This window comes from Leptidea sinapis, chromosome 14 (assembly GCF_905404315.1).
Source record: "Leptidea sinapis chromosome 14, ilLepSina1.1, whole genome shotgun sequence".
NCBI classification, from domain to species: domain Eukaryota; kingdom Metazoa; phylum Arthropoda; class Insecta; order Lepidoptera; family Pieridae; genus Leptidea; species Leptidea sinapis.
The window spans coordinates 4263634-4288019 of NC_066278.1; the positions used below are offsets into that span (position 1 = coordinate 4263634).

At 35.9% G+C, this 24386-nt stretch overlaps 1 protein-coding gene across 7 annotated transcripts in view; it reads left to right on the forward strand.

Moving 5' to 3' along the window:
* The first annotated feature begins 4158 nt into the window (after window positions 1-4158).
* Window positions 4159-24386, forward strand: part of LOC126967917 (uncharacterized) — a 48514-nt gene continuing 28286 nt past the window's right edge. For 5 of the 7 annotated variants that reach the window (XR_007730096.1, XM_050812616.1, XM_050812618.1 and 2 more), the window contains exons 1-8: window positions 4160-9727; window positions 10331-10817; window positions 11472-11575; window positions 12249-12350; window positions 14712-14787; window positions 18305-18455; window positions 19061-19290; window positions 20208-20434. Coding sequence is in view for 6 of the 7 variants with exons in the window: in XM_050812616.1 (XP_050668573.1) it covers window positions 4608-9727; window positions 10331-10817; window positions 11472-11575; window positions 12249-12350; window positions 14712-14787; window positions 18305-18455; window positions 19061-19290; window positions 20208-20434 (6497 nt within the window). In the remaining variant the exon portion in view is untranslated. Of the gene's footprint in view, window positions 9728-10330; window positions 10818-11471; window positions 11576-12248; window positions 12351-14711; window positions 14788-18304; window positions 18456-19060; window positions 19291-20207; window positions 20435-24386 lie in introns of all 7 variants that reach the window. The other 2 variants (XM_050812614.1, XM_050812615.1) reach the window with 2 other exon arrangements.

The window sequence follows — 24386 nt, forward strand, 5'->3', positions numbered from 1 at the left end:
AAAGTGAAAAATGTCAAAAACTTGTTTTATACAAAACTTGTAGAATACTTGTCAATACATAATTATTTGTTTTAAACATGTTTTTCAATTGACTGAATCATTCTTGCATTCACACTGTGTTGCCAACAAGTTTTTTATACAAGTATAAAACATATTTGCGTTCACATATAGATCTGAGACATGTTTGATACAGTCTGATAATTTATCAGCGTTCACACCAACATAAAACATACATGTTTTTAACAAGTATTGTTAATTTTATTGAAGTTTATGTATAATACTCTTCACCAAAACAAGTTTCATACTCTACCCATGCTTGGTGGATAAAGTTTTAAACATTTAGACAGACCGCTTTTTTGTACTGGAAAAGAAGAAGATAAATGGAGTGGTCAAAGATATAAGCTTTACTAGCAATATTAATTATCTCGGCTTATATTAAGATATTCTTTCGATACTTTTATAATCGTCTCGCAAGCATGAGTAATGCATTAACTACATTTTGTCTTTGATATCCGATGCAAATACAAAGTAGAATATGATTCGCCAGTAGCTAGAAATCTCAAATAAACAGCTAACAAAAAAAAGCGAGTATGCCTTCCTTCGAGGCCGGCAACACTCCTGTGATTCCTCTGGTGTTGCAAGAGAATGTGAGCGGCGGTGATCACGTATCACCCGTTCGTACGCTCGTTTGTCCTCCTTTTCCATAAAAAAATAATTGCTCTGCTGGAGTGATGGCATCTCAAATTCAAATTCAAAGACACTTTATTCATGTAGGTCACAGAAATGACACTTATGAATGTCAAAAAAAATTTATAAAAATATTGTTTCTTATTGAATTTACCGCTACTTCGTAAAGGGTTGAGCGAATGAGAAGAAGTAGCAAGAAACTCATTGCCACTCTTTTAAATCAAGATTTACATTTTAGTTGTTTTACAAATCATTTCAATTACAATATATGCAAAGTGACGCAACAAAATACTCAAATGTCAAAAACTTAAAGGCTTACATGAGTAAGTCAAAAAAAGAAGAAAAAGTAAATTAATACTTATAAAGACAAGAGTTATTGAGTATAGTAGATGCATCAATCCACACAAACCGTAAATAAATAGAGGCATTATGTGAGCATTTCATAAAATAAAATATATAATAACTTTAACTTTAAAGGAAATAATAATAATAAAAAAACACATCAAGCAGACCTCCCGGTAACAAGATCATCCAGCCCCCACGAGTAGCACCCGTTCACGAGCATGACGCATGGACCAGCCATCGCCTCTCTCAATACTGTGAATTCTACTAAGAAAAGTATGGTGCAACTTTTGATGAAAATTCTCCAAATTTACTAGTCTCATTCTAACAAAATTTCTGAATCCACTTCTGTCTTCTATTCTTTAATCATTCAATAAAGAACGATAGGCCCCTTCTTGCTGTCGTCTCCTCAAAAATGACCGCAACCAGTACTTGCGTGGTTTTCTTGAATTTTCTTCATTCTGTATGATGTACAAGTATACTGCACTCATGAAGCAAAGTTTCGCAGTACCTTCACTTTCTATTGTCTGTACCAGTAGTCAATTGTGTTGTCAAATTCATTATCTTCTGCACTGAGATGTCTTAAACAAGTTTAGTTACAACCCTACAACAAGTATAAAACATGAGACCATAATATACATGTAGACAACTAATAGGTGACAAGCAATTGAGACAAGTTTTATAGAAATACTAGCTGACCCAGCAAACATTGTATTGCCGATATTAAAAAGTAACTGTTGATCGTAGATGGGTGAAAATTTGAAGTTGTATGTATTTTTTAATGCTGACTCATAATCAAACAAATTTAAAAAAAAATGTCGTGTGGACCACCCTTAACATTTAGGGGGATAAAAAATAGATGTTGGCCGATTCTCAGACCTACTATTGAGTAGGTCTGAGAATCGGCCAAATTTATTGATGCTCACAAAATTTCATGAGAATCAGTCAAGCCGTTTCGGAGGAGTTCGGGAACGAAAATTGTGACACTAGAATTTTATATATAAGATTGTCTACGATAAGTTTTTGTAATTTGCATGAAACTTATCAACTATGTGTACTTTACTTGGTTATCGTAGTTATGTAGTTCAGTAGTTATTTTTTCCAAATTATATTGTATATCATACACAAGCAATCTCGCACTTTCGCGCTTCTTCAATCGCACGGTTTCTGTTTGCGCAAGAAGTTTTCAACCATTCTTTTTATAACTTTTTGTTCTATCATGTACATGTATTATACATGAATGAGAAGCTTATTTCAGTTCTATTTTATTGTAGGTTTTTTGAACAGGAAACTTGGATAATCTTGACATGATATAAAAAATAAAAATCTTCCAATTTATGTCGTGAAATTCCTACCTTACTCAATATTTTGCTTCATATGGTAGTTGGTTTGATAAATTAACCAAAGTAATATTTTTTAATAAAAAGCTCGATGACATGACAGATCTTGTTTGTTTGCCTCAAAGTTGACATTGGAGCAAACAATAAAATGGGTTACGCGATAGAGATGCAAAATTACTGGCTTTGTACCGTTCTATCTCAGGTTTAGTTGTATATCGCTTGTCCTCTCTATTGGTAATGAAGTCATCGACGCTACTTCTGTAGAGTTAATATTCTTAGATTCGATTAGTGCTTTATTTTAAATTGGCAACGAAACTGTCAGCAAACGAAAGAAGAACATTTTTCGACATTATTATATTCAATAAATATAATATATTCAATATTTATTCATATATTATATCATATTACAAGAAAATCCACCTTTTTTGCGGTACTTAGTAAATAGTTCATATTAATTAACATTAATGGCCTAATCTGAATTTTAACGGATATTTCGATTAGCAAAAATTGCCGTGATTATTTCATGTGATTGGGTAGGTCATTACTCATTAGCGCACAGAGCAAGAGCTAATACACGCTTTTTCTTGGCGTCATTCCGGATCCAATGAGCTATCGCACATAATTTTAAGAGCCGTATCTCTATTTTGTACCATTTTCAACTTGTCGACTAGACTACTATGTGAATGAATAAAAAATTTATTGAAGTGAAACTTCTTTAGAATCGTTGTGATTTCAAACTCGATGAAACGAAAAAAGAAGTCCAAAATTATAGATATCGTATCCGAGGTTCTCGAGGGTGCAGAGAACGAATTTGGGATCAATTTTGAAATCCAAGATGGCCGCTGCGCAAATTTATGATTTCAACACTATGGATATTGAATCCGAGGCTCTTGAGGGTGCAGAGAACAAACTTGGGATGTATTTTGAAATCCAATGTCTATATGTGCCAATAAAGTGTCACAAAAATGTGGGACGTTTTTATCCAAGAAGAGGGAGAGGGAGATTGAGATAGAGTGAGAAAGGGTGAACGTAGGATGAAGCACATGGCACCGCTAGTAAGTAGAACCACCTCCCTACTAGAGTTATATTGTACAGGTACAGCGCGCGGCCGCGAAAACGTAGAACATCTTTCCCACTAAAAATTAGTTTTCCAAAGAAGTTTCACTTCTGACATGTGTACTTTGTACGCACGCCGTTTTTTTAATTTTTAATTTATCATTATTAAATTATAATTATCAAATTATTTAAATTACGTTAAGATTTGACTTATTTATTTTACTTATAAAAAGTTATATTATATATACTCTTCTCTCATCCTACAGAGTTGATTTTTGTTCTATATAAAGAATGACTGACTGAAACCCACATAGAGAGACGAGGGAATATTTCGGTAACGGTAAAGCACAGGCTTTTAAGGTTTGCATACTCGAAGGCAAACCACTGGAAGCTGTATTACTAACTACCAAGAATTTGCTGTCCCTCTGTATGTGACCGTGTCCGTCCGTGAGTGTGCGGGCCTTCCCATAAAAACAATCAAATGACATACGATCATAATTCATAAACTTGGCAAATCAATTTGGCAGATTAAGTTCGAATACAATATTGAATGTTATTTGATTCTAGAAGCATTCTATCCTTATTAGCTTTTTTTAATCTGTTAGATTATATACTGCTAACAGTTTAGTTCTGTGACTGTATCGAAATAATGCTAGTACCACAGGCTAAAAATATCTGTATTACTTTGTCAAGTCTGAAAACTAAGTAAATAATATTGTCTACTCGTTTTACCACATGTTGAAATCCATATATTTATTACTCTTTTACTTGTTAGTTAGGAGATCTATGGGCTTCACGCAATTTAACAACACGACAATGGCCGAAATGTCTGTATATGATATTTTTTATTGGCTCGTACCTATCTCAAACTTGCCATGTCTTTGGTTTTAAAAATGGCGTATACAAGCTTTTTGTTTGCCGGTTTACATTATTGAATGAAAAGTTACAGTGACTCTCAGTGAAATCCGACGACAGTCAAACGAGAATATGAGAATTAAGTACATGTGTAAATATAATAATGTACACCATGGACCCGTGAACATTTCATAGCGTTGTGTTGAATTAGAATGGTGCCTTTGGATTGTCAAGCTCTCACGTCGTCAGGTTACCCGTATGTAACATAAATATCAACTTGCGGAACTTTTGTATTTCAGATATGACAGCATCGCAAAACTCCAGATAATGGAGAGTTCGGAAGACGATGCGGGCACCGCAACAAACGCTTCCCGCCCCGAAACGGCGCGGGAAAGTAATATCGGAGAGCTGGAAAACGTTAGTGATACTAGAACACAACAAGAAAACACGACTCAAGAGAGATCTATTTCTGATACCCACACAATGTCGGAGAACTATTTTGATGGCGAAAGCGTATCCTCGTCGCCCGAACAGATTGCCAATTCAAGTACAGAGGCGGTATTAGACATGATTGATGAGTTCGTTGATGGGCCTGGTGCAACTAAACGAATACCATTATCAGTTTATACCGACTCGACAGCTAAGAGCCCTAGCTTAGACACACTGGATGTAGATTGTTCCTCTCAGTCTATGTCATCAGAGAGGGTATATGTTGACACATCCAAGCATGATTCAAGTCCGACTAACTCGGAGTGCTCCAAGGAGCCTGAGTGCCAAGTGGAATGTAAAGAAAGCACAAAATCTGAATCGGTAGCTGTTCCATGTGTTTCAAATGAGTTAGTAGAGGAACATGCAATCCCGTGCACAAGTAATAGTAATAATGGTGCACAAAACAATGACCAAGTGCAGCTTTCTCAGTTGAAAGAAGAAATTTTAAATAAATATGAGGATACACTGGCAGAAGTGCTTCATCCGGTGTTCCAAAGTAGTGAAAATGATACAGTCCCAAGTAGTGATCAGGTGACAAATAGTCCTAAAAATAGTGAAAATGAGTCTGAGCCCCAAGTGTCTGAAGTTGAAAGAGCACTTAGTGAACATGTAGTTAAGTGTGTGACTTCTAGTGATAGTAAAGAGGTTGTTGTTGAAAGTGCCGAGTCAACTTCAAGTGACAATCATTTTGTAAGTGAAGTTCGACTTCCTGTAGAAACACCTACACAAACTCCCTTACTTAACCATCTTGAACATCTAGAATACAGGCCAAGGCCTGATTCAACTGTATCCTCTACAGTTGACTCCATGTTAAGTAGTGCCCCTGAACTGTCAAGTGAATGTGCTACTAAAGATGTGTCTAGTTCGTCAGATGCTGTGTCCACTGTAAATGATAGTGTTAAGTTAGAAGAAGTAAGAAGTATGAGTGAAATAAGTATCTGCAAAGCAGAAACTACACATACACCTAAAAAAATTAAGCTTATTAGGCACAGACCTACTCCTGTAGTGAACCACACAGAAACTGTTGATAAACCACCCTTATTATCTATTAATGAACAATGTCAATCTACATCATCTGACATTCCACATATAAATAAGAGCATTAATGAAGTAATCCCACCTGAAACATGTAGTTATATTGCCTCTAAAATAACACAAGGTGTTCGATCATTACTACAAAGGGTTGAGAATGAATGTAGTACTAGTGAACAGTTAAAAAAAGATTCAAACAGTTGTGAGGAGAAGAAAGTAGAAGTAGAATGTCAAGACAGTGAAAATATAACTCTTCTATCTTATCTCCCTATTTTTAATTCAGTTGACTCTTCATTAAATAGCACAGTGCATAATAGCCCTAGTAATTCTTGCGATATCATAAAGGAATCTAATATCTGTGAATCAAACAATTCAAATACAGTCAATGAATCTACGATGATTGGTTCAAGTGACTCAAATAATGTGTTGGCTGAAGTAATTGTATTTCCTACTATCTCTAAAAGTGTTTTAGATGAGTCAAGTGTCAAGAGTTGCAGCAATTTGGCTGAACCTATAGACAGTTTTGGTGGGAATTTACATGATTCAACTAGTACTTCAGATGTCAGCTGTTCCAGTGTTGTTAGACCATCACCATCTAGCAGTACAAGTTTGAGTAAAGAAATATTCAAGGAACCAACAGCTAGCATCCTCACCCATTCTAATGATACTGAAACAGAGCCTGTTGTGAGTAGTCCAAATAAGTGTTCAGAAACAGGAAATAAGGAACATTTACAAGATAAAACAGAATCATCTACAAAAGAGTTACAGAAAACTGTGCCTAAATTAACAATCAAAGTTGGAAATAAGCAAAATGAGGAATCCAAATGTTCAATACCAAAAGTAACAATCAAACCATTGAAACCACCACACACTGATGAAGTTAAAACAATTCCCAAAAATGATAATGATACAATTCAATCTGCAACAAAAATAAGTTGTAAATCATTACAGAAGCCAGCCGAAAAAATTCACATATTACATCGTAAATCTAGTAGCAGTGAAGTCTCCGAGTCTGAATATTCAGAAAATGATGAAAGTACTTCTGATCAAAAATCTATGTCAGACGAAGGACCACAAGACTCTGTTCCAAAAGTAACAATTAAACTTGGCAAACCTGGCACAAATACAGAAGGGAAGTTTTATACTGAGTCTAACATTCCGAAACTGACAATAAAGGGAATTCAAAACAGTACTGAAGAGGGAAGAGAATCTCCATCTCAATTAAAAGTTGTGATTTGTCAATCTGAAGAGACACAAATAGAAAAAGTGCCAAAGCTAACAATTAAAACTTATACAATAACTGACAGTCAACCACAAAGCCCCAAGCTCACTATTAAACCATTAAAACCGCCTGATCCAGGAGATTGTGAACCTATACCAGAAAATGTGGATAGTATTCAAAAGTTAAAAATCCAGACAGAGAGCTCAAGTGTTGAACAACAAGATGTTACTTCCCATGTGCCAAAAATAACAATAAAAATTGCAAAACCTGATTGTGAAATATCTCATAAATCACCAAAAAAATCCAGTTATTCAGATAATTCTGAAAACATACCTTTTGTGACTAAAATTAATATAAAACCCATTATTGAGCCTGTTGATAACTTAGAAGTTACTCATAAAGGTGATGAAAAGATCCCTGTAGTTCCTAAAGTTACTATAAAGCCAGTTGTAAAACCCAATGAACCTGAATGTAACAAAGAAGATGCACACAACATTCAGAAAATAAATCCTAAATTTATAAGAAGTCCTGAAAGTGATTCATCAGATGAAAAAGATAGTGATGATTCTAAAATTAATTCTATCAAACCAAGTGATGATGAAGAAACTTCAAAGGAATCTGAAAACCATTCATCAGAAACTGGAAACTCTAGTGATGAGAATAACTATTCCTTACCAGTTGTGACAAAAATGAATACTAAGGAAGAGAACATTCCTTACATAAAAAAACTAAATATTAAACCTTTAGTAAAACCTGATAGTTCTGCTCCCTTGTCACCAAAAAAAGATCGCACGAGTAGTCCTGACACAAAATCACAACATAATATACCTTTTGTTACAAGATTAAATATCAAGCCGATAGTGAATCCTGAAGATGAAGAAGTGGAATCTGAAGATCTGAAAGATCTCTCAGTTAAACATCCACCATTGTTGATGAAAATAAATAGAAAAACTGTGTCAGACTCAGGATTTGACTCTCAGTATTCTATTCATAACAGTGATAATGAGCCCTGTAACAGTATTAGTGAAAACTTACCTACTAAGGAAATGATACCTAGTTCTACATTAACCATTGATACACCCTGTACAAAAATAAGTGATAGTAAAAAAAACTGTATAGACTATGAAAAAAATCTCATTGAATCTAATTCTCATGAAGAATCGCAAACACATTCTCCTGTTTCCAAGGAAGTTAATAGCAACAATTCTTTAAATACAGATAATAAACCTTCTTCAGAAAAATATTCTAATAATAGCTTAAGTAGTAATTTAAGTACTGTACCCATACCTAAGGTTGATTGCAAGCCCGAAGAGAACTGTATAGATAAAAGTGATAAGCAGAAAAAGTATTCATCTAGTGAAACTGTAAGTGTTAATAAAGACCAATCAACAAAGTCACACATAGAAATCATTAAACAATCACCAAAAGAAATCTCAAAACATTTACCTAATTCAAATAGCACATTGCTGAAACAACTTTTAGAAAATCGAGATGAATGTAGTGAAAAAATTGATGATAAAATCATTTTGACAAATTGTATAGAGTCAAATGTGAAAAATCTAACTGATGACAATGTTCAAAACTTCAGTAAAAAATTACAAGAAGAAAATATTAATATACAAGACACTACCCAAAATACTGCAAACAGTAGTTCACCTGGAATTTTAAACATTCATAATACACAACATTTATATGAAAAAGTCAATGACAATATTACAAAACCCTTAGAAATTAATATATCAGATAAAATAAATCAGAGTTGTGACCAAGATTCACCACGAATTATAATAAAAATTAATAAGACTGATCATGGGGCATCTGCGAAGATCATTACAGAAGACTCACCTAAACCAGAGAATAAAACATTGTCTCCAGTGGAAAGTAGAAGAAAGCAAATTTTTAACAGTAAAAAGAAATCATCAGCATCTTCTCCAGAGATTGTAGTAGGAAAACGATTGAGAAGTTCAAGAATTGTACAAAGTCCAGAAAAGCGAAACATGGGAAGATCACCTTCTCCAGATGGATCCCATAGTCATCTTCCTAAAAATGAGTGTGAAAATGAATTCTCTATGCAACATGTCAAGAGACTAAAGTTAGGGCAACTATTATCACAAAAATCTTTAACTATTCATCCTGTCGTAAAGTCTTCAACTCAAAACTCACCACCTAACTCTATGGAAAATAAACAAAATGCAAAGATCATTAATCATCCACTCTTAAATAATGAGAATTGTTCTAAAAATGGCAGTTCAAAACTTCACAATATCTTGTCTAACTTACAAAGTACACAGTTGAAAGTTGTCGCACTGAATGATTTGCATCAATCTGATAAGAAGATGAGATTGGGTCCAGAAATAAAAACTGATGTATCATTGGACGAGGCCACAGTTGAAATTAGTTCACTAGACCATAGCAGTAGTAATATCAGTGACACAGTTTTTCAAGAAAATATTGAGAGTCAAGATTTCAATTTATCTGCTGACCCAACTGCGCAAGATCCTTTAGAGGTAGATTTTAAAACAGTTGTAAGTGAGAAAGTTGTTTCTGAAAGTGAAAAGGTCTCAACACTTATTCCAATGACACCACAGCCAAAGAAAAGAGGGCGCCCAAGGAAATTACCTGTTTCTGAGGGATCAAAACCTCCTATAGTCTTACCAACACCAGCACTTGAAGAGAGACCACAGAGATCCCTTAGGTTGTCAAGGTAAATCTTATTATATGTAATACTTTAATGTTATCTTTAGTAACATAATTTTTATTGATCGAGATTAGATCAATCATCATCCAGTCTCAGTAATTAACCAATTAATGTATTGGGGAATTCAAATGGAAGAATTGAGAAATCATTTAATATGCATAATATATTTGCCAGTGGGAGGCTCCTTTGCACAGGAAGCCGGCTAGATTATGGGCATCACAACGGCGTCTATTTCTGCCGTGAAACATTAATGTGTAAACTTTACTGTGTTTCGATCTGAAGGGCGCCGTAGTGAAATTACTGGGCAAATGAGCTTAACATCTTAATTCTCAAGGTGACGAGCGCAATTGTAGTGTGACTCAGAATTTTTGAGTTTTTCAAGAAACCTGAGCGGCACTGCATTGCATCAGTTTCGTCTCGTCCCTTATTTTCATAAAAAAAATGCTAATATTGATAACATTCCTATTTTTCCTCTTGTGTTGCAACAGAGTAAAACAGGAGGGTTTACTTAGATTACTTACCATCACGGGTCTACCTGTAGGATTATTTGCCCCTATTCATATCAATGACTAAAGAAAATGTTTTAAAACCATAATTAAATTTTTACAGAGAAAGGCCTATCATACTAGCGAAACCACGAGGAAGAGGACGTGGTCGAGGGCGTCGAATTGACTCTGAAACGAAACCACACAAGGAACCTGAACCAGTTGTTGAAACAGCTCATAAATTCTTTATTTCGGACCAAAACTCTGCTGACATAGACCCAACCAGCTCGCGGATAAAATTGCCCCGACTGACCGAAGCACTAGATAAAATGCCTTCTGCGTGTTTGACGCCATTGACTAGTAGAAGACGTATGTCTTCGACAAGTGAAGTGAATTATTATGAAAGTGATCCATCCGAGCTTAAAGCTGTTATGGAGACAGGTCTCCCGAGAATGGAGAATCCATTTGCAAAATCTACAGAAGTACTTAGTGAGATCAGAGGACGTGGAAGAGGCGGAAGAGGATTCCGGGGAAGAGGGAGAGCTTCACCAAGAACGCCGCGTGGTCGGGGTCGCGGCAGAGGCGGTGGAAGGGGCGCTATGTATATGAAGGTAGTATTACGTAATTGATCATTAATGCTTTTAAATATTTCTTCTGTTTGCTTATCTACAAAGAGTGATCTACTACGCAGATGTCGCCTTGAGGCTGATGAAACGCCTCTCCATCATTAGTGCAGTGGCGGTACCACTATACAAGCCGTAAAAATATATAATTCGTACATTGACAAAAAATTACTTTTAAAATACATAATATTTATTATCTGACCGAGTATCGCGCCGTCTCTTTCTAGCTTTTTGGCTTCTTATGAGGATTGTGTATTGCTATCATTTTCCATACAAATTTGAATGAATAGATTGCTAATAGAGGAAACTGGTAGCAATTTTGTAACTTCTTCAAAAAAAAACGGATTTATATAATCTCTTCAAAAACGGGTCGGTTTTTTACAGTGAGCTATACTAACCTATATTCGAACTCTATAATTATTGTGTACCCAGCTTTTTTCAATTGGGTCTTAACTGTTTTGTGTCCAATAACAAGTTCTTCAGACGTTTCGTAACTCCTACCGATCCTATCTCATACCGATCTTGCTAAATTTTTTCAAAATTGTCGTCCATTTTAACAGGGTAACCAGAATTATAGATTTCATACGCGAAAAGCATATTTCCAGACCTGTTACTTATTTTTTTAAATTGCCAATATTTCAGGAAACAATGGGAATTTATGGTCGGGTATGCGGCCCAGCTACAACAACTGTTGAACTCTTTGAAGAAGAAACATGTATGATGGATGATAATGCAACACCTTCAAAGTAAGTTTTTTTCATAATATGCTAACTGTTATAAGTACGGGCCTCACCTTATAACAACCTCCAACAATTTTGTTACCCACCAGTAAATGGAACAGCAAAATGTTGTGACGCGATGTTAGTAGGTACATTTCGATACATAAGCGGAAAGTATGCTCGATACGAAATAGATATAATATCTGCGAAAAGAAAAATCAATTAAAAGTGCAGTACTAATTTCGTGGGAATAAATTACTTTTTTTAGAGGACATGACATGGTTTTCTATGCATTCAGCTAATTCAATGATAGTTTTTTATAAATTCAAAGTAATTTTGATTAGGTTACTTAGGTGTTTAAATGATATATATGTAATTAATAATTATATATACTTATACATATTTTATATACTCGATTTTTTATTTATTAGTATTCTTTACACTATGTAATATAAGTTTCATTCAGAACACTTAATTTTTTTTTAAATTAAAAAACTCCCATGTATTTAGAGGTTATATGCAACAGGAAAACAAAAAGAACCGATCCCATGCTTCTTCAAGCTATTTATTCCATTTACAGCATACTTAGTGTATGTGAGAGTTAATGAGTTTAGAAGGTTGACTTAAAACTGTAAAAGTGAACTGCATTTTATATTTCATATTTTTATTTGTTTTTAACTTAAGAAAAATATGATTACAGGCCATCTCATTTACTGGATGAAGATTCACAAAGTTCTGTTAAAAGTTCTACTAATGAGAGTAGTAAAATGAAAAAATCTAAGTTTGAAGATCTATTTGATAGGTAAGCATATGTAGAAAGTAGATGTTGGTTAAGTAGCAGTGTGCAAGCAGTTTTATGGCAGAGGAGGACAAACGAGCGTACGAATCACCTGGTGTAAAGTGACCATCACCGCATATTCGCTTGCAACACCAGAGGATTCCACTGTTTTTTTGTTTGGGTGAGGAGGAAAGTACATTTACGTATTGAAGACCCCGAAACGGGGCCTATGTGTCGGACCCGGGTGCAGACACCCCCTACCGACTAAAAACCTCCTCTATGCTGTCAGCCTTCCAGGCTTTTACAGCGACATAGGACGTGGGCCGTGGAGGCCGCAAAGACTACGCAACAACAGTCGCTGGGCGTCTCCTAAGGAGACTCGAACCTCGGGCCGCCTGTGTGCTTGGGGGAAGGAGAGAGAGAGGATTCACAGGGCGTTGCCGGCATTTTAGAAAAGTTTACGCATTTTTTTTAAAGGTATCCATTGTCACAGTATGGTACATTTATGACATGGTGCAAAATGACAGGGTACAATTTGTATTTGACAGACGGTACTAAGAATGCAGCAGGTAGAGGGTGGTGTTGCGCCAACACATGAGACTGCCGTACCATATCTTTAGTCCCCCTTCCCCGCCACCGCCTGTCACCCAGTGGGACGGTCGCGCACGAAGTTGTCGTAGACGGGATTGGGCGGCAAGAATTAAGGCAAACAGCTCTTCCACACATTTTCTATAATTCATGCGTTAGTAGACACGTAAATAATCAATATCTCTACGTGACTTTTATCATCAAGTCCCAGCCAGTGTTCAGGCATTAAATAAATAAATTTAAATGTTTTATTAAAAAATGGCTCTGTCATAAAGACTACTACTCAGCTGAATATCTAAGTAATCGGACAGCCTGGGACTAGACTATTTTATAGCAATAACAATGACAGTAAAATTTTAAATATTTTATTAAAAAGAGCGCAAAAAAAGAATGCCGGGAGTTTATTGCGCCGCTTCTTCTCTCTCAGAGCGCTATTTGTTTCCGAAGCGTAGTGTTAGAAATGACATCAAAAAGAATGCTAAAGGAATCTATTTTGAGAAAATATGTCTTTATATATCATTTTATGCCTTTTAAGACCGTGATATAGCCGTTCACAAAGCATTGGATCCCCAAAAATTCGTGCAGTACCCACTGCGTTGCACGCGGTCACTTGCGCACTAATTGTTTCTTTTTGGAGGGTGCCATATGTGGTGAAATTACTGGGCTAATGAGATCTTATGTTTGATCTAATGCATAGGTTCTCAACGTGGGCGATAACGCCCTCTTGTGGGCATTTGAGACTTTCGGTGGGCAGTAGAAGACCCAGAGAAAATTAGGGGGCATTGAGATGGCGCAGATGGGGCGTGGGTAGATTAAAAAATATAGTCTAAAAAGGCAAAAAATACACGAAAAAACTCTAGAAAAAAACATATTCTCAAAGTGGGCGGTGAGCAAAATAAGGTTGAGAAACTATGATCTAATGTGTCAAGGTGATGCGGGTAATTGTGATGCCACTCAGACTTTTGGGATTTTCAAAAATCCTGAGTACTAAGTTGTGATTGGCGGGATGTTTTATTTACCAGCTGATTAATGTTTTGCTCATCTCGTCACTAGATTACAATAAATGATGTCTATCGTCCCCGCCTGCCTGAGGGCTTATTTCATTACCACCATTTTGAATCACCATACATTTATAACTTCAGTCTCTTTTTAAAGGTCCTTAATTCATGAGCCGTATATTAAAAGATATTTTTTGCAACATGAGCAATTAGCAGATTATAGTGAAATAAATTTATCCAGCTGTTTTGTAAATAAGCAGTAACAATTTTTTTTAACAATTGGTCTTTTATCGTAACTATTAACTCAGATCTTATCCTCATCGTAACTATTAACTCAGATCTTATCCTCATCGTAACAATTAACTCAGATCTTATCATCATCTTAACTTTTAGCTCAGATCTTATCCTCATCTTAACTTTTAACTCAGATCTTATCCTCATCGTAACTTTTAACTCAGATCTTATCCTCATTGTAACTCTTAACTCAAATCTTATCCTCATCGTAACTTTTAACTCAGATCTTGTCCTCATTGTAACTCTTAACTCAAATCTTATCCTCATCGTAACTTTTAACTCAGATCTTATCCTCATTGTAACTCTTAACTCAAATCTTATCCTCATCGTAACTTTTAACTAAGATCTTATCCTCATTGTAACTCTTAACTCAAATCTTATCCTCATCGTAACTTTTAACTAAGATCTTATCCTCATCGTAACTCTTAACTCAGATCTTATCCGCATCGTAACAATGTCTTTTAGCTTTTGATTAATAATTTTATTAACATGATTGTTTTTGCAGTAGTAAAGTATGGACAGCATCTGATGTCAAGGAATACACGTGGCCGCCATTCGATAGACTCAATACAGATTATCAGGTATAGTTGTATCAATATTTGTTTGCAATTACAAATGCAGACGTGCTGCTATTTGGCACCAGGCTCTTGGACAAAATGGATCTACAAAGATATAGTGACAGTGATATCCATACAGAACTCAATAAAATAATCATAGTCGCCCGCCGCGGATCGAGATCAAATAGATAATAGCATGCTAATAAGCAAACCTGTTCAGACGCGCTCGGAGCACGCTCCCTTCTACCCGCGCCTCAGGTAGCATGCTCGAAAATCAAACGTCGGTTGATTTTTAAGCATGCTCTAAATAAGTATGCTCATTACAGTACACACGTGCTACTAATGAGCACATGCTCAATAAAAGCATGCTTTCGTGCTAGTAAAGAGCACGTCTGTCCGTACCTATAAGCTCTGATCAAACTGAGGCTACTATCGCGCGGGACGCGGGACGGAAGTAGCTCGTGCCGATTGTGTCAGCTAACTTGTATGGACGTGTTCAAATTGACGCGAGTAGTCGCTCAAGTTGAAGCGAAACAAGAGTGGGACGCCCCTCGGGATTGTTTAATCTCACAATGCATGATATTTCTCCACTGAAGAACCAAAAATGACACGCGGGAAGTTGCGTCAGTTTGAGAGGTTAAGCGAGCGAGCGAATTGATCTAAAACGCGTCTCGCGCGTTATTCGCTTCAGTTTGAACAGAGCTTTAGTTTGCTGGCTTTAACATTTATGCATTGTGGGTGCATGAAGTGGCTCTTATAAAGCGAGAATGCAAATTAAAATGATATAATCCTGAGACATAACTTCTGACAGTTTCGTTTTCAGTTTTTTTAATGTTGGTGGTCTGTCATTCACTGTGTAGTATACTTTTCCTTACTTGTCGTAAGTTGTAAACAAATATGGCGTACAAAGAACCAGCGTATCAAGAGATAATTCATAGAGATGGGGAGCATCGAACGAATGAACGACTGAACTGAATGGTTTTTATGCAGTGAATGAAAAGTACCGGGTAGAGTGGTAGAAATAATACGACAAGTTATTTTTAGCGGTGGGCGATTATGGGATATACTAATGAAATCATTCGATTATAAAAATGTCCCGAGATATCTCAATTGTAACAAATTATTATTTACTGATTAGCGGGTTGACGCAGATCAAAGTTCAATCAAACACTGGTTGGTCGGGTCAACGCGTCAGTCGTTTCGACTGTTGTGGTCAATGACGTTCTATACATATAGACAATGCACCTCATACAAAATCAAAGCCGAAATATGGCACATGTCACAAATGACACCATAATAAGCTTCGACTGCTATGTCTATACATTTCTGCGTTTACTCCAGTTTTTTTTAAATATTATTGGTCCATAGGCAGCAATGTAAACACTTCCAGTTTCAGCTGCGTATTTTGAATTTAAAACCCGATTTGGACAGTGACATCAGTGGAGTAGCAGTTAGGTATTTTTTTAAACCCAGACGAAAAAGAGGGTTGGTATAAGAAATACGTTCGTCAGTCTGTCTATATTTTCCGATCAAGATTTGTTCAGTCGGAGATTATTTACGTTTTTAATCCAAAATCTCTTTCATATTCTAAAGGGGAAAGTTTGTATGTTTATTTATTGGCTTGTGTTTATTGTTACTTCTTTACGTTCTAAAGGGAATTGGATTTAATAAGTTAAGGTAACCTTTAATGAGAGATTATAAAATGTTAGGTTCCTTGAATTAAATAAAATTTGTCAGTGTTAGTTTCATAAAAAGAAAACTTCTGGGCCAAAACATTTAAAATTTTATGAGACCCAATGGAATCTATTCTTAACGTACATCGGATCATAAATCGCAGAGTAATCGGTGTACATAAATAAAAACAAACTACCGATCGAATTGATAACATCCTCCTTTTTGAAGTTAGTAAAAAATATGCGATCAGGAGATTTCCGTCAAGAGCGAAGTTCGTTATTCCAATTTAATAAACTGTTCAGTAAGGTACGAAATAATAATAATAATAATATCAAAATAACTCGAAAAATACGAGTTAAGCTTATCAAAAGTATTTAACTCGTACCAAAGAATTACCAACCCAGTTATGAGTTACTACTTTGTATTTTAAAAAAGCTCGTTTAGTGTATTAATTGTAAGCTGTCATTTTGTTCCCAATATACTTCTACTGTCAGTAATTAGCTGTCAATAATCTGAAGCTGTCGTAATATACCCGATAAGTCATTCGAATCGCCAGTTTTCTGTTGCAATTTCCATACAAACTTCTATCGCTGGTAAGCTATACGTCGTCACATTGACAGACAGCGTGTACGGATAAGGTGAGTTACCGTCCGTCGATAAGTTTATTGGGACAGAAAAGTCAACGATAGTTACGATTTTTATCACAACTAAGAGAGAGACTGAATATTGGGAACAGCCGTTAGTTAGTTACACCTATTCTCAGTAATAACCACAATATATTCATCCGGATAATTATCTTAATCGGAAATAAAGTAATCTATATACTTTTTAGGCTACCTGTCATTCATTGCTATCAAACGTTCTTCACGATATTTCACTGTCTCACAATAACGTGAATTAGAGTTTCGAAAAGCATTATTTCGGAGTCATCTCCTATTTTCCGTTCCCGTTTCTTGGGAAGTATATTGCAAGAAGCGCGGCACCTTTCGTAGGCTTAAAGCTACTACAAAACTACTTAAAAATATTACTATTTAATGATGATTTTATGACAATAAAAAGCAACTAATTATTGTAGTTTACCTGATGTAATCTAGAAAAATCCAACTGTAGTTTACAGAACAACCCATTACAGACACTAAGAAGTAAAAAATAAAAAACCGACTTCAAAAACTAGTATAAAATAACATAATAAACATGATTTAATTTAATACACCTCTTATGCAAAACCAATACCTTTGATGTTAATAAAATATTATTATTTGTATGTGCTACCAATCGATAGGTTTGAAGTCGTTGCCAAGTCCTAAACAAAATAAAAGTTCGGTTTTCATTCTCGATAATTCATTCTAAATATACCATCTCTATAGCCAAGTGTGAAAATCTTATGTTGTTATGTTATCTGTGAAAGTTTGCTCTGTCATCTTTTCAATTTTAACAAAAATAATGCATTTAAAACATAAATTAATAGCTTTTATTAGAAAGTGAATTTTATTCAAGGTCATCTTTATTTACGTTTTAGGACAAGTAAGGAAAGGACTGTACGTACATATTGGTATTTATTGTTATGTATGGATTTTGTTATCACTTTTGCCTCAAAATTATGTTCTTTTTATCTTCAATAACATGTTTATTATAGTACCCACTCTTTAGTTCACAGGTTTGTTTAAAATTTATAGTTTTTAGTTCACTTTTAACACTGATTTCGATTAAAACTCGCGAAGCAAATATTTTTTTCCGACATTCCTTTTTTGCCAACAAGTTGTTCAAGTGTATAAATAGATAGTAATATCGCATTTAATAGTTTAAATAGCTTCTCTGTATGTTACAACTATTACAATTATTATATCTAATTAATATTCTGTTTTAGGTTATGATGATACAGGAACAGGTTGCTATGTTCTTGGGAGTGAAGGGTTTCAAACGACGATACCCAGAACTGAAACGAAGAGCTATTATTGGAGAAGAAAAAGCCTTTCTGCTCAGTAAAGGAATCGTTACAGAAGCTCTGTGCGATTTAGGTTAGTTCAACAATGTAATAATAATATTTTATTAAATTATTTAGATTCTAACACAATTATACTCTTAAAGAAAGTTTATTTCTCAGGTTTAAATTAAATAATGAATTACAGGAATTGTAAAGTACAGAAATTTGAGGTGGTGCATAATGTAAATGATTTCATATAAATAAAAACCTACTAGTACTTAAATTATTAAATCTTTCGTGAGTCATTATTAAATTATTTATTAATACGGATTTACTCACGTTTTTTTCGGTGACGGTACCGACTAGTTTCGGACCATTCGGAGGTCCATCAGGGGTGAGTGTGGTGGGTTTGCGATAACGTCCCATCTCTTACTGCGGACTTGGGATAGTAGAGCGCGGCTTGAATGGGGGGGGAGGGGGGGTTGGGCCGGTGATGACGTGCACGTTATCACTGACACTGTATCACTATTGGTGTCCACGGGTGCACAGAATGTACTCCCAATGTCCACTACGTGGTCATGTATGGGTCTCATTGCGAGACGCGTTTTGTAACACTGTTTTCCAAGTTGGCACTAGTAGTAATTATCAATTGTTATTTCTTAATTATTAAAATGAATCAAGTTATTTTTTTTTCTTAAGGTATAACAGCAGTAGATGCAAGTGAAGTATTGGATATCATGCTCTCTGATTACCCTCACAAATATGAAGAATACAGGACATATCAGCGGGAAAGGCAACTAACTGAACCAGTACCGGAACCAGAAGAAATAAAACAAGAAAAGATTGATAGAATTGAAATAAAATCTGACTCTAGGCAGGGGGATAGTAAACCGGATCTGCCGAAAGTTGATCCCGAGAAACTAAGACAGGTTAGGTGGTTTTTAAACGGTACTTTTTATAGATGTAATATGAATACTAGCTATAAATAAAAATAGTATTCGTCTAAATCTATTAATTGTAAAAACTTAAAATTTTATTTGGGGTAATGTTCAATTTAACACCAGTGGGAGGCTCCTTTGCGCAGGAAGCCGGCTAGATTATGGGTATCACAACGGCGCCTATTTCTGCCGTGAAGCAGTAATGTGTAAGCATTACTGTGTTTCGGTCTGAAGGGCGCCGTAGGTAGTGAAATTACTGGGCAAATAAGACTTAACATTTTGTCTCAAGGTGACGAGCTTAGCTGTTGTAGTGCCGCTCAGAATTTTTGGGGTTTTTCAAGAATCCTGAGCGGCATTGCATTTTAATGGGCAGGGTGTATCAATTACCATCAGCTGAACGTCCTGATCGTCTCGTCCCTTATTTTCATTAAAAACAATGTTTTATTCTCAAAAACATCCACCCCTCAAGACCATGTGTCTGGATCAGGTTTGGCTGTTGATAGAATTTCAAATTTTAATTCTAGAAAATGTGACATTAAAACGAGGAACAAACATAAACTTGTTATGCCTACTACTCGGTTGGGTGGAGTTAGTAAATCTTTTGTTGGGTGATTTATATTATGTCACAAATATGTTACGAAATTTAAAAGAATTATTAAAAAACGTTTGTGTGGGAAAGGTTACTAAAGCATAAACGATATTCTTAATGACACCACAGACTGGGAATGAATCGAACACCCTCAGGCTCTTTTATTATAAATGTTTATTGGACGATATCACATTGTAATTCTTCTCAGGTCTGCGTCAGTCACTTTTGAATGGTAGTTTTTGACGTTCAATAAGTCATTTTGAATCCTATTCTGAATAATAATATTTGAGTTTGAATTGAATTTTTAAATTGTTTACAGGAAATGGCGGCTGCCGCCATTGCATCAGCGTCCGAGTGGAACGCGCGACTGAACGCTGCTCGTGGTCCTGCGTGCGTCGACCTCCAGTCAATGACGATCCATCGCCGCCGGGCCCCTGCGCCTGCGCCGGTCGTGCGCGTGCGGCCGCCACACGGCCTGTACCCGCTGGCGTTGTTACCGGGCCAGTACCAGCACACCTACAGGGTCTACTCGCCCGAGGAGTTAAGGTCGGTAACCCTTCAGTGTCGGCGCCATTTGTACTCCCGTCATGTAAAAATTTAAATTCAATTAATACGCATACTTCTCTTTTTCCCATCCAGGGACCCCACCAAACTACAAGTACCTTGCTGTAGAACTGCATTATTTCACTGTTTGTGCATGTGCATAAAAATCTATCACATCCCAAAAATAATAAGAGAGGGTATCGTCAAATAGGAATTTCTCATCTAAATTGAAAATATTATACCTTAGTAAAAACTGCTTATATTCATTAGACGAATATCTTCAACTAAAAACTTGACTATATACTATATATACAGGGTGTCCCGTAATCAGTGGACCAACGGGATACCCGTGATAGGGGTGGTCATCATCTCTCGAAAACACCAAATTTTACTGTTCTAGGGCCAGTAGTTCAAAAGATATGATTTTTTAAGCATTATTTTGAAAATTCTACCCTTATCAACACAAAAGTTGAAAAAAAATATTTTTTATTTTTATTTTGCCCTGTTTCTTAACTTAAGGTGGCTGAGGAAACATGTGTCTTCACAATTAAATCCATTTTTGTGAATAAATATTGCCAAATTAAAAATTAAAAACCAAAACATGCGCAAATATCAAATAACTAAATTTGCAACGTGATGTTTGAAGCAAGCTAGTGCAAAAAAAATGTATGACAGCCTTGCGGACCATTATTTAAAACACATCTGCAGTTCATACTGATTCCAAAAAGGTATAATTAATCATTATTGTGAAACAATAAAAGACAATAATTATTTTAAATCAACATTAGATAGCAATTTCTTGGCGGAATTTACAATAAAACAAAAGTAAATAGTTAGAATTTTTTTATTTATTTCTTATAATAAATGTTCGAAATGTCTTCCTCTTACTCTAAGGCATAGCCGGCATCTTCTTATAAAATTTCTTTTTAAACTTTTTAACGCCCTTTCATTATTTTTGACTTTTTCACTCACCACATTCAGTTTTTGTCTTAGCTGTCTTTCGTTATCGTTAACGGTTTCATATACGGATTCTTTAAAATATCCCCATAAAAAATAATCCAATGGATTAAGATCAGGTGATCGAGCTGGCCATGGGATTGTACCTCCTCGTCCAATCCACCTACTTGGGTAAGACTCGTTTAAATATTCCCTCACTTGTCTGCAATAATGAGCGGGTGCGCCATCATGCTGTAACCACATCCTCTCACATACCTCCTGTGGTACATTTGCTAATAAATTACTTAAGTCATTTCTTAAAAATTGCAAGTACCGAGCACCATTAAGCCTCGGTGGGAGCTCAAATGGACCAATAAGTTTACCATCTAAGATTCCAGCCCACAAATTGACTCCAAACTGGTGCTGGAATCTATCTTCTCGTACAATACGTGGATTCACAACAGCCCATTCATGTAAATTATGAATGTTAAACACTCCAACTCTTTTAAAACACGATTCATCGCTCCATAATATTGAATTGAAAAATAGTGGATCTTGTCGGCATCGGCGAAGCATCTCTGCACAAAAATCTATCCTCCGTTGATAATCAGCAGGTAATAGTGCCTGCACTCGTTGAATATGATAAGGGTATAAACTGTTTCTTTTTAAAATGCGATGTACTGTTGTTTTTGCTATACCAGTACGTCTTGAAATACGACGAACACTCGTAGAAGGTTCTTCTGTCACTTCGGCCAGTATTTGAAGTTCATCGACTCTTCTAGGTCTTCCCACGTTGTTTGCAGCTCCGGGAATTCTGCCTTCTAAATACGCGTTATTTACACGGAGAAAAATTCGATGATCCGGATAGCGGTCGCGATTAGGATAGCGCTCACGATACGTACGGGCTGCTTGCCGAGCGTTTGCATTACACAGACCGTAAATAAAATACATCTCAGCATATTCACGAGGAGTATAGGTATTAGGCATTTTATAAAATCCGGGCAAACAGTATCCAAATCACAAAGACAAACAAGGTCCAATTCAAGCGTCAGTCACCAAAAAAAAGAGTCGTAATGGTAGCGAAGTAAAAAACACGTGTGCAGCTACGAGCTATGAGCAAGTCTCTGATGAAACTAAGAATAATTTGAAAAATTAGGGTGTGGGGATCATAGGCGTCGGCCAATAGGACCCCGTAAACGAAAAAGGTACCTGAGCGAGAAAGAGATAGCATATTGTGTTATCTCTCTCTCGATAACAAAATAATTCTCAGAATAGATAGCGCTTAAATGTTTCTCGCAATTGGAGTCTAAAATTGGTTATTAAGTTATTTTTTTTGTAAAATGTAATATTGTTATACCTTTTTGGAATCAGTATGAACTGCAGATGTTTTTTAAATAATGGTCCGCAAGGCTGTCATACATTTTTTTTGCACTAGCTTGCTTCAAACATCACGTTCCAAATTTAGTTATTTGATATTTGCGCATGTTTTGGTTTTTAATTTTCAATTTGGCAATATTTATTCACAAAAATGGATTTAATTGTGAAGACACATGTTTCCTCAGCCACCTTAAGTTAAGAAACAGGGCAAAATAAAAATAAAAAATATTTTTTTTCAACTTTTGTGTTGATAAGGGTAGAATTTTCAAAATAATGCTTAAAAAATCATATCTTTTGAACTACTGGCCCTAGAACAGAAAAATTTGGTGTTTTCGATAGATGATGACCACCCCTATCACGGGTATCCCGTTGGTCCACTGATTACGGGACACCCTGTATACTGCTGCTAATCTTTTGTTAAATTTATATTATTGTAAGTAATGATTTAGAAATGTATTTTATAAAAATTGCATGTCATGAATGTGGCAAACATGTACTCGCGAAATATAAAACATCGAAACGTAATTCCATTGGTTGAAACGAAGTGTGACGAGCGTACGGGTCACCTGGTGTTAAATGATCACCGCCACCCACATTCTCTTGCAACACTAGAGAAATCACAGGAGCGGCCTTTAAGGAAGTTTTACACGCTTATTTTGACGGTATCCATGTCAAATCATCACGGAAACATCGCAAAAGGAAGCTTATTATTATTAATGAATATTGTTATACTCATTTGAATGCTATTGTAACTTTTGTAGTTCATCCTGACTTGCACTAAATAACTTATAAAGTTTTTTTGACTTTGACTTACGTATCTTTATTCGATGCATTTACGGCGGAGGAATCATCGAGAAGAAACCTATATATGTCTGCGTAAAAATTGATTCATATAAAATAGGCACACAGTAGTCGTCGAGTTACAATAAAAGGTGGAAGATATAGTTTGTATTAAATTGTACTTTTGTACGGTCCTTTATGCTGTTGGTTTAGGTGGCAAATATTTAGCAATATAAATTGTTACTAGTGTGTTACAGGTGATATTGATGAATCTTAAGGCATGTCCTCGTTTTTTTACCTTATTCTTCTTCTTCTTCGTTGTTAGACTCTTGACAGAGCGGTCGTGGTCATAACGAAGTGAAATTTTTTGGGGCAGATATGATTCGCCCCACGAGCATTCCCCACTTTTCCCTACTGGCCGACAGTCTGGTAGACTCGTTCAATGGACTCCCCACAGCTGACTTATTTGGTCGTTGGCGACTTTCCTCGCCCTCTGGGGCCCTCCACCTTGTCCTGCACGTTTTATTACGTGTCGTCCAATTATTGTTTATGGTAGCACTTCACATGGCTATTTGTGTTCTCTATTGGGTGTTTGTTGTATTTGGCAAAATATACGACGTTCAGCCAAACATGCAAATAAAGGCAAATAAAACCATCCACACATGGCAGTCAAAATATAACAAACACACAAACATTTGGAAGCAGAATGCAAGGTGTTTACAGACACTAAATTCTAAATATGGCCATTGTGTGGACGATTTATTTGCCTATTTGACCCCTTTGATGTGCCTCGAAAAACCGACAAGCGCACGGTAACGCGTATTTGGTATTGGCCTTATTTGTCAAATAGGCAAATAAGGCC